The following is an 11,782-nucleotide window of genomic DNA, read 5'->3' as shown; positions in this document are numbered from 1 at the left end:
CTAACCCTTTTTTTTAGCAAATAACCGAGTTTTTTACAAAATAAAAACAATTTTCATTTTATTCTGCAGCTATGAAAACCGAATGCAACTTCCCACTAATGCATAATTACAAAGAAAACGGCGATAAATTATCCCATAATTTCCAAATTAGAAAATAATAAATATAATTATATTATATTCATTAACCTATAGTTTAATATCATATATCAACCATATTGTTTTCTCCCCCATTAGATATAAATCATATTTATATCCTTTTTCCTCCAATTAATATATCTCATACATATAATCAATCATATCATATATAATTAACGGGTTAAATTATATCATATACAATCAAACTCCCTCTTGTCAAATTGAACATTTCAAACTGATCAAAAAAACTATTTCTCAACTTGAATCCAAGCTACCAAGGGGACCTTATAGACCTATGACTTGAAACTCCAACGGTGCATTAATAGTTGACTAAACTCTTTAGCCATGAGATCCACCATCCGTTAATTGCCAGACATTCCACTAAAGACCGATAGTTGAATTCTCTTTACCATAGATATATTTTTGTGTCTATCGGATATAACCAATCATCAATACGATAACCCTTCACAAACGTTCATAAGTACAACTAGGCCAATTTACCGTTTTGCCTCTGTAGTTACATCTTACTCCTTAAGTACCACTGATCCCTTTGATGAACAATACAACATAGTCCTGCTATGTGTGGATACCTCTCGGGTCATGAGAAGTTATGTGGCACCACATCATTCAAGTCCCGGGATCAGCACTCAAGGGAGCAATCTATCTACTTACCCTTGATTCGAAGAAGGAATGAATTCAATCTTATGTAGTTGAGTTCCCAACTCCCAAATTAGACGAATCCCCAAACTGGCAGGTTTGAGTCGGCGACCTAGCCACTCGCACCCATGCAAATCAAAGGACCGCCTCCGATGGCAGAAGTTCCCAACTCACTCACGATTGAGGTCATGTTACTATGGTCATCCTAGTGAAGTGAAGTCTCTGTCACGAACAACGCTATTTAACGAGATGTTAACACTTCGTGGTCAGGTCTTATACAAATTCTTTGTATAGGGCGCCCTCGCTCGCATGTCCTCACGCGAATAATCAGGATCAGACCATTTGTGTCAAGTCACAACACTTATAAACTATTCTACAAAGCGGGATGCATCCGTAGTGATAATGTTTCCCTCTTATATCCATATACTACAGACCATTTTAGTTATCATTTAAGATATGATCCACCTGTATGTCATCACATACATGTTTAAGTATTTTTAGTTCATTGGTTTGTGGTAAAGCAAATAAAAACATCAAACGTGCAAAGTCAAGTAGTGAAGTTAAATAATCATATATTATACATCACAAGCGTTCGTACAAACTGTGTTTACAAACTACGTGACACGAGACTTTAGGACATCATCCCAACTAGTTGGTTATCATATATATTTATAATAATATTAAATATTAGACAATTATCTATTTTTCTCTAATAACGAATTGAGTGTGAGGTTAATTTAAAATAAAAAATAAGGTTTTTTTTTTTTTTTTTTTTTTTTTTGTGTGGGTGTGTTTGGAAGAACTCAGGCAAAGATTATCGGCGCGCATCTAATTATCAATAATTTGGCACATAAGTTTTGGCAGTTTCCCATTCCCGCCATTAAAATTCTCACCTCAACCCGCCAAATATAAATGAAAACCGCTATTATTTCACTTTTCAAAATCCTAATCCGCGGAAGTTTCACGTGGATCGACCTTTCTAGCCGTCGATCAACAAAAGATCCAACTGACGACAAATTTCCGCGCCCAACCCGCACTCGTATAAATACTCCCACCCAATTGATCTTTCACAACAAATTCAAATTTTCCAATAAACCCTCTTCTTCATCCCCGAAAATCAACGATCTTCTCTGAAAATGTCTGGACGTGGAAAGGGCGGCAAGGGATTGGGAAAGGGAGGAGCAAAGCGTCATAGAAAGGTTTTGAGAGACAACATTCAGGGCATTACCAAGCCTGCAATTCGCCGTTTGGCTCGCAGAGGCGGTGTGAAGCGTATCAGTGGATTGATCTATGAAGAAACCAGAGGTGTTTTGAAGATTTTCCTTGAGAATGTGATTCGTGATGCTGTGACCTACACTGAGCACGCTAGGAGGAAGACGGTGACTGCCATGGATGTGGTTTATGCCTTGAAAAGGCAAGGAAGGACTCTGTACGGTTTCGGAGGTTAGGTTATCGATTGATTGTAGATCTTGGCTGTGGATCTGGATTTTCTTAGGCTCTACTGGTCTTATAGATTAATTTTCTCTTCTTTGTTCTAAAGCTTTTGAGATAATGAATTGAAGGATTACGCTATGAAAATTTGTTAGAATGTTCTGATCGATTGAACCTTGTTAATTAATTAATAATTTTGGTAGACCACATTACTCAAATACTTGGTAGAACGACAGATAACATTAATATTTAATATCTCATTGTTTAAAGGTTGGGATTTGAATGATTTATTTGGATTTGAGTTATGAATAAATCACCTTATGTGTTGTACCTTCCTAACTCGCAAAATTCTTACCCCAATTCCATAAAGTAAATAAAAAGGGTAAATTGCAAAAATCAATCTTGAGCTATTATAGCAATTGCAATTGCACCCAAATTTTTTAATTTTCATAATTAAGTTCTCAAACATGTATGATTATTAAAACTAAGTCAAATTGGACTTTAAACTTGTGTAATTGAGTAAATTATGACATTTGTATAAGTTTAAAAATTTAAATTTTATTATTTGTAGGTTCAATTTTTATAAGTATCACAAAATTGAGGAAATGTTTGTAGAAATTTAGGGGACTAATTTTTATAATCAAAAGTTTGAGGATTAATTATAATTAGATTTTATTTGCAATTTGCTCTAAAAAAAGGCAAAAATATAATTGTTTTTTAAAAAATAATCAGAACTATTTTAATAAGAGAAAGTGGCTAAATGACTAAACCTGCCTACATGGTATCTTCCCAACCTCCGAAGAAAATATTTTTAAAAAATGGTCAAATACCAACTTTGATATGACTAGCTCTGATGAACAAGAGATCAGAAAAAGGAATGATTTTATGAGTGAGAAAATGGAGAAAGTGAGTGAACAAAGAGCGTCTCACAATGATTCATGAGTGAGGAAATGAAGAATGAGCTAGAATGAGAAAATGATTCGTGAGTGGAAAAAGAAGAGCGAGATGAATGAGAGTGATTTGTAAGTGAAAAAGAATAGAGTAAAATGAGCAAGAGCAAGACTTTTTGCGTGCATGCAAATATATTTTAATAATTTCACTCAAATTTGGGATCAATAAAGGGTCATTCGACAATTTAAAAAATCAAGTCCTTTTGTATTCTTTGCTTGATTTTTAGATCATCCATTCGATGGTCTCCCATTAATTCCCCACTAAGTCCTTTAAAACCAAGTACCACGTACTGAAATAATGAACCCACTTGATGTATCTAGAGAAATTTAGAAACTGCCATGAATTTTGCTGAAATTATGAAAGATATACACCAATTCAAAGATATACACCAATTCATAGTTAATGGAACTAGGGGATTAGGGAGGCAAAATTGAAGAATTAGGTAGAGAGATGCAGATAGGGATGTCTAATTTTTCATGGACATGACCCCACGAACCCACTTGTTGGGTGGAGATTCCATGATTGGGTGGAAAATAGGAGTGAATGAAAAAAAAATTTCGGAGACGGAGAATGCATTCCTCGACCCCAACCCCATTTCCTGTCCCTACCCCGATTAGTTTTTAAATATTTATTTAATATAGTTATCTAATGTTAAGTTATTATTATTATATAAATATTACATTTAAATTTAAATTGATTATTTATTAAAAAAGATAATGAATATGTTTAACTTGAATATTTAAATTTAGATTATATATATGAATAATTTGATTTATATTTATTTATTAGTACTAAAAAATTAATTGAAAATCCCCCCCACAATGCAGGCCTCCATTTGTCAATCTACTATTCAGTTTGATCCTTGTGCAAAATCGAATGGAACCAAACCATGCACCCAGGAGATTGATTAGGGAGGCAAAATTGAAATATTAGGTAGAGAGAGATACAGGCCCCCATCTGCCAATCTACTATTCAGTTCGATCCTTGTGCCAAATCGGATGAACCAAACCGTGCACCCGCATCGCCTTACTTAAAATGCGTTAGCACAACTTGTACTTGAAGGGAGTTTGGTCTAAGCTGCTCATGGGCACAACTAAAAAATCATCATACAATCAAATCGCATTATACCTCTCTACTGTCAACTAGGAAATTTTAAAAGAAATTTTCAATCTGATATTTCATTTCATATTTAATATCGAAAGATTTTACATATTACAAATATAATTTGTGCTGTAATGACTATTATTCAGACGACCTACGCACTAATGGGGGAATGTTACCAAAATTACACCATTATACACATACCCTATCACCCTATCATCTATATAAATCACTCTAAATTGACATCGACAAACACACTACAGCATTTACAAAAAGAAACCATCAATTCTGACCGATTCGGTGAGTATGGAAGTACGAAGAAGCTGAAATCAACATGTCCACTTACGCTATTGCTACTATGCGTTCTAAAAAGAATCATAATAAAATCCAATGACATTACTCCTACCTGCACATATCATCTATAAATAAGACGGGAACACAATCCACAGACAGGTTGTTTTCAAATATTCAAACAAATGTAAATGCATTGTATATGATTCCGGAGAGACCAAGTTTTTACCGATCTCATGATGCCATCCATCATCTAAGGAAGGAGATCATGTTGCAAGACTAGCACTCGAGCAGTAATAAAAAAAACTTGGTACTGTCCTCAACAGTGATGGTATGGTACCTCAAATGCGGGCTGGCCTTCAAGTTGTGGCAAATTGCTCTGCGGATATTCTCCACAAGCACAGCAGTAGAATACCACCACCACCACGTTGCACATGTTTGAACAACAATTACTTTAAAATAATGATATCACCCGTTACCAGGCATTTTTACTATAAAACGCAGGCAAAGATGAAGATCCATAGACCAACAAGGCTTATTCATCTTGGTAATTTCTTAATTTCATTTGACTCGAGTCGGATCCCATAGCTATGACATTAGCCAACTCTCAATAAGTTCAATGCCTACATATTAGTTTTATTGAGTCGAAGTTCCCTGCAAAAAATTTAAAAGAGAAATATCAAATTAGTTAAAATCGTGAGAGAAAAATATGGAAATCAACAGCACAAAAAATACAGACATCTACCTCAATGGGAAACCGCAACTCATTTGTTGTATAATTTGCAGCTGGCTTTTTATTCCAACCAATGTCATCCTCGCAGATGTGATCGGGCTATGAGTGATAGATCCACTTTGATTCCCAACTCATTAAATGAAACAGAAAGGACTTAATGAATGAAAGCAGAGTACACACTGACTACTGTTCGTCAATTACATTACCGTGCTGAAGTCATCATACACGAAAGCTAAACAATAGAAAGCCCAAAAGCTGTAAAGAAATTCAAACCAATTCAACGCAAAACTATAGCCCTTTTCTGCAAGTCTAGACAATGGTGGTGAGATACAGAGAACAGATGGTGCTGGTTGAACCAAAGCATAGATATAAGAACCAACTAATTTATCTGCATAGACTCAGCATGATACTTCTCCAAGTCGGCATCAAGATCTTCTGCAGACACCTTTTCACTTGGGCCTCTTCCCCGCCCACGCCCCCTTCCAAAACCACGACCACGTTGACGTGATGGTGGACCACCCCTACCTTGCTGCCTGTTTCCATATGAAAAGGAATGTCATTATGATATAGATAGTACCACTGATTGTATAAAATGAATGTCAACAAAGCCAAACTGAATGCAAAATAAAGTGATTTGAATACAAGGGCATACTACAGAAGAAAAAAGATGGCTCCAATAGTCTCTACAACAGTATACAAATTTTTTAAAAAAGTGTTTCAAGTACCAAATGCATATTTGCCCATTTTCTGCATCAGAGGCAGATTTCCCAGAAACTAGACAACAGCATACTACCGCCAGAAATATACCATAATGCATACACAACAAGTTCACTATTACAGCACTAGTGAAAAGACTCCAATAGAAATTCTTTATAAGCAGAAATAAAACTCTCCAATACAAGGGGAAGAAACTTCCGACAGTTATTATAACATAAGACTCAAGAAACTAAACAGCTAATATCACATCACATGACATCCAAAGACGACTTGCAATTTATGATATATTTTGTTCCATTATGATGATGTAGTTAATTGTCGCATCCAATTATAAACATATCCGTGTTCTATTCTCAATGATTTGGCATGAAAACAGAATAGGATCGATACCTTCTGGGAGCCCCATTTAAATTTTCGAAAGGGTTCACAGCAGCGGTTGGACCAACAGCAGGCGTGGAAATATTAGTTCCAACGATCTCTATTTTCATTGGCTTTCCATCAAGCTGAACGTTGTTGTACTTCTTGACGGCCGCAACAGCATCTAGTCGCCTTGAGAAAACTACTTCTGCCGTTCCCTATAGAAAAGAGGATTTCTAAACTTTGACCAAAAAATTAGGGAACGCAAAAGAACCGATATTTATGCCAGGCCTCGTAAGATACCTTGGATCTCCCACTCTTGTCATAGTGGATTCCATAGCGTTTCATATCACCAACTTCGGAAAAAAGTTCCTGCAAACACCGACACTGTCAACAAAAGCCCAAAACAAAAAAGGAAATCTCTCTTATCGTTTTCCTCATCCACGAGTTATAAATACCTTAATATCTTCGTTAGAAACACCATAATCCAAATTAGATATGTAAAGCTTGGTCCCAGTTTGAATAGCAGAGGCTCGCCCACCCTGCCCAGCAAATCCAGAACCCGGATCGGCAAACATATCATGCTGCCACGTCGTCTCCGGTGCCTAACCCCAAGTTCAACAAATCAAAACAAAACTTCAATCCAGGATTCGAAGAGGGCAAATCGGGACAAAGCGACATAAACCTCGAAGCTAACGAAAAAACTCGAAACCATACCTTGGGAGCGGAATAAGGTGTGCGATTAGCGGCGCGATTGGGAAATCGACGGACGGGACCAGGTCCAGAACCTCTTCCGCGACCTCTAGAATTTCCGGATCTGGATTTTTTGTTGTTCTTTATGATATCATCAAGACTCATATCCAAAGGAGCGGCCATGTTTGAACAGAAATTGAACAGAAACACAGTGAAGGAGCAGTCGGAAGAGAAGACTGAGATAAAAAGGGATTTAGGGTTTCGCAGATTCGTCGATAGTGAAAGGGTTTGGGGGAGAGATATGAGGATGAAGGCTGCTTTTCTCAGTCGATATAAAGACCTAAGAGGACCGCGTAGTTTATACGCGTTATTTACTTTTACGACGCCGTTTCACTAACCTCAATATAAAGTCACACGCGCTCGCGCGTTACAAATAAATTGTTTTTTTTTTTTTTTTAGTTCGCTTTCTTTTTTTTTATTATTTTTTTCTTTTATCACATGGTATTGAGGAACTAACGTGCACACGGAAAATTTCAAAAAAAGGCTTGTTATTTTGGGGGCGTTTGGCCCTTTATTTATAATTGGATGGGTGGGTTATAATAGCTCATCCAATATTTGGGACTCCAACTAAAATAATTGGAGCCCAAATGTCGATTATTTTGGTATGTTTCCTTACTCTTCCTCGTTTTCCTTACTCCTATGTGCTCGATTATTTTACTTCAGTTACTTGATCCTTGATGGCTCGTCATACGTTTCTCGATGTACGGTTACTCGATACCCAACTTCATGGTCACTCGATACAACTGCAATCGACACGTGTATACTCGATCATATCGACGTCAAACTCGATGCTCGATTACTTTATACTCGATGATTTTGAATTCAAAAAATGCTTGAAGGTCACTCGATATGCCTGCAATCAACACATATATACTCATCTATATCGATGTCATACTCGATGCTCGATTACTTTATACTCGATTATTTTGAATTCAAAACACGTTTGTAGTTCACTCGATACGCCTGCAATTGACACGTGTATACTCAATCATATCGACGTCATACTGGATGCTCGATTACTTTATACTTGATTATTTTGAATTCAAAATACGTTTGAAGGTCACTCGATTCCTAGCTTCACTCGATACGCCTGCAACCGACACGTGTATACTCAATCCTATCAACGTTATACTCGATGTTAGATTACTTTATACTTGATTATTTTGAATTCAAAACACGTTTGAAGGCCACTCGATACCCAACTTCATGGTCACTCAATACGTCTGCAATCGACACGTGTNATACCCAACTTCATGGTCACTCAATACGTCTGCAATCGACACGTGTATACTCGATCATATCGACATCATACTCCATGCTCGATTACTTTATACTTGATTATTTTGCATTCAAAACTCATTTGAGCATGTTACACGGTGCACAATTATTTTGCCCCTATTTTGATTTTTTTCCTCACTCTCCCTCGTTTTGCTTACTTCTATTAGCGCTCGATTATTTTGCTTTGTTTCCTTTCATCTCTTCTCCATAGGGTTTTGCCATTGTTCCCAATCGGCGTTGTTCCTGGTGGGTTTCAGAGCTTCTCCTTCTTCATTTCTGTCGATCGAATGCCATTGTGGTTCTCTTTGGTCGGATTTGAAAAAATCTTTCATAGATATAGACTATGGTATGTTTGGTAGTTTAGATCTGTGTTTTTCTCTAGATTCGTAACTCGTCCTCTTTCATCTTGCCATTCCGAACTCCACCTCTTTCGGTTCTCTTTGCTCTATTTACTCAAAACGAAGGTTTCCCCTTGCCGCTTCTTTTGGTTTTTCAATCTTTTGTGTTGTCCCTCCTGTCTATCTAAGTTCGAATCGTATAACCATGTTGAAACTCAGATCATGCTTGGTAGGGGATGGAGGATGGTGTTCGGATCTTGGTAGGGTTACCAGATCCAATGGTAAGTCTTCTTTCTCTTCACAGCCGATGATGAGCCCACTATATATTTTTCTTTCTTTCTTTCTTTCTTTCCTTTTTTTTTTTTTTTTGAAAATTTGTAAGCTTATTTTGCTCTATGCTTGATTTCAATGTTCTATTCTTGGTCTTTGATTATCGGTCTCTGATGATCAATGTATCTGTTATGTTCAATGATTGTTTAGGAAAGAGACGTTCGATGGTTGGGTGAAGGTAAAATTTCATAAACATTTTTTTTTCATTCATCGTCACCTATTATATTGACTAGTCATACTCTCCATGTAGAGCTATCCTGTAGCAAAAGGGCTCTTGAACAAGTTATTCTCATATTTTGATGACCTAGCCTACGTCTTTGGCAAGGAACGTAAAATTGGAGAAGGGGTAGAGACATTTGGTGACATGGCCTCAAATGTGTCAGGGCGTATGCATGAAGGTGCTTCTACTAATAATTCACAGGAACATGACCTGTCATAGGATGAGTTTCATGGAACCCCGATTGATTTTTTGTTCCAAAGGAGGCAATTCATCAAGGGGTAGTAAAAGAAAGCATCATGGATATCAGTCTGAGTTGGTTGAGGTTTTTAAGAATGCAGTGGACTTGTAAATGACGAATTGTAGTTCATTGCTGAATGACCAAAAAAGCAGCGTGCAACAAAGGTTGAGCTGCGTGCCAAGGTTGTGAATGAACTTAACGAAATTCCATAACTGCAAACCTGACATAAGGTGAAGCTTATGAATATCATATTCCACAATGTGCATAATATGGAAAGTTTTTTGTCTGTTCCAACAGATATGAAATTGGAGTATTGCGAGTTTCTTCTTATAGACAACGCCTGACCAACTATTTTCATCACCGACTTTTCCATATTTAATTTGGACATATATAAATTATGACTTGTACTTTATAAGACTTTTTATGTTTGACTCCGTACTATTTGATGAACATGAATGTGATTTAGTTTTCTTGTTTTGCTGTTTGTGAAATTTCTCTATCTCTACATACATTAATGTGTTGGGCAATGATTAATATCCTTTGAAAAGAATGGAATCGTATTTGTTGCATGTTCACGAAGTTTGATACGTCAAACAAGGTTAAAATCAGTAGAATGGACAATGCAATGTTCAATACATTTTATACAAATTGGTGGAACAAATAATTTTATTTAGGTTCATGAAAATATGATATTTCATTTAAAAAATTTTCCTTTGATATACGGAAAAGTATAATCAATTGTGATATATACTAAGATAATATGCATTTAGTTTACATACTGTTATAACCGACTATTATAATAATTTGCACCCAAACACAGATTATTATAACTCAGATATAATAACCTACCCAACAAACACAGACTATTATATCACATACTATAATAACTTGCACACTAAACAAAGACTACTATAATAACTTACACTTTCAAACACAGATTATTATAACACAGACTATTATAACCACGAACTATAATAAATACTTACTATTATGACTCACTCAGCGTTCCAAACGCCTCAGTGGCCCTACTATTTGGTCAATTATTAGAACCCCTTGAAATTAGGAGTGTTTTAAAATATTTGGTAAGTATAAGAAAATGAAGATACCAAAAAAAAAAAAAAAAAAACAATGAAGATGTTTCCAAGTGCCCCAGTCATATTTTAAAATTTTTTAAGTTTAAATTTTAAAATCATGACACGGAAGGCCTATAAATTTTATATTTGTATCCCATAATTTTAATTTAAACAAGGAAAAAAAATCAATTTATATTATGAACTTATCAAATTTGGATCCTCAAACTCTTACTTTGTTAGATTAGACCATAAACCTTAATAAATACTGCAATTTGGATTCATCCACTACTTCTATAGAAAGTGTAAATCTACATAAACTTTAAATTTTCAATAAAATAAAGTTGTGCAAATAAATAAATAATGTATAATTGTCCAAAATTAACGTATTTTGTTTAGGCCTTCTACGCATAAACCCTTTCATATATCTTGTTTCATCTCCGAAATTTTCAATTTTATCCGAAAACAGAAACAAATCCCCACGAATTGCAATCGAAAAATCTCAGAATTCTTCCCACAATCCCAGTGATCTAACGAAGCAAGCCGAAACGCCGACGCCGAGAGCCGCAAACACAGTAGGAACGAAGAAATCCAAACTGGACCGATTCACCATTTTCGCCGGCAGGCAGAGAACATCGCCGGGAAGGTCAAGCGGGATCCTGATGTAGCCATCGCGACGGCAAGATTTAGAGAACGAGGAATGGGGAGACGTTGCATTTGTGAAAATGAACTCCGGAGCAAAGGAGGCCACGGCGGCGGTTAGCGCTAATAGCGCCGTCCATTTGGCGGCGGAGCGACAGTGCGGCGGATCTAGAGAGAAGCGGTGGAGGAAAGAGATGGGCATTGGGAAGAAGAAAGGAAAAGAGACGGATTGTGATGCGGATGAATTATGAATTTGGGTATGGCAATGGGGAGGTTTTATTTGGATGTAGAAAGAGGGAAAATGGGTGCACGTTGGTTTAACCAACTGTCTCAAGAAAATTCTTCTTTCTTTCGTGTTTCATCATGTCGGGTTGCCACGTCTTTCTCTTTCACTATCTTATTTTCATTTTGTTCTAGTGTGTAGTCTAAAAAAATAAATACTTCTCTTTCCTTTTGTTTTATTCCAAGTATTTTTCAAAATAACAATAATCGTCAAGCATGAACAATGGTAAACCACGAATTATAAATGGAAAATTGCTT

At 36.3% G+C, this 11,782-nt stretch overlaps 3 protein-coding genes across 3 annotated transcripts; 1 reads left to right on the top strand and 2 right to left on the bottom strand.

Annotated features, from left to right (window-relative positions):
* The first annotated feature begins 1,852 nt into the window (after window positions 1-1,852).
* LOC120088649 (histone H4) lies at window positions 1,853-2,423 on the top strand. Its single transcript, XM_039046065.1, has one exon. The coding sequence runs from the start codon at window positions 1,929-1,931 to the stop codon at window positions 2,238-2,240; it is 312 nt and encodes a 103-aa protein (XP_038901993.1). The 5' UTR covers window positions 1,853-1,928; the 3' UTR covers window positions 2,241-2,423.
* A 2,592-nt stretch (window positions 2,424-5,015) lies between these two features.
* On the bottom strand, window positions 5,016-7,390 carry LOC120088647 (THO complex subunit 4A-like). Its single transcript, XM_039046063.1, has 6 exons — window positions 7,091-7,390; window positions 6,832-6,978; window positions 6,677-6,745; window positions 6,407-6,591; window positions 5,312-5,832; window positions 5,016-5,220 (listed from the first exon to the last, which is right to left on the bottom strand). Exons 1-5 carry the CDS (start codon window positions 7,247-7,249, stop codon window positions 5,679-5,681), a joined length of 714 nt encoding a protein of 237 aa, XP_038901991.1. The 5' UTR covers window positions 7,250-7,390; the 3' UTR covers window positions 5,016-5,220; window positions 5,312-5,678.
* A 3,617-nt stretch (window positions 7,391-11,007) lies between these two features.
* Window positions 11,008-11,471, bottom strand: LOC120087630. The gene has a single exon (XM_039044469.1). The coding sequence runs from the start codon at window positions 11,442-11,444 to the stop codon at window positions 11,103-11,105; it is 342 nt and encodes a 113-aa protein (XP_038900397.1). The 5' UTR covers window positions 11,445-11,471; the 3' UTR covers window positions 11,008-11,102.
* Window positions 11,472-11,782: the final 311 nt, after the last annotated feature.

The sequence above is a fragment of the Benincasa hispida genome, chromosome 10 (genome assembly GCF_009727055.1).
Source record: "Benincasa hispida cultivar B227 chromosome 10, ASM972705v1, whole genome shotgun sequence".
Lineage (NCBI taxonomy): Eukaryota > Viridiplantae > Streptophyta > Magnoliopsida > Cucurbitales > Cucurbitaceae > Benincasa > Benincasa hispida.
This window is presented reverse-complemented; position numbering and strand designations above follow the sequence as displayed.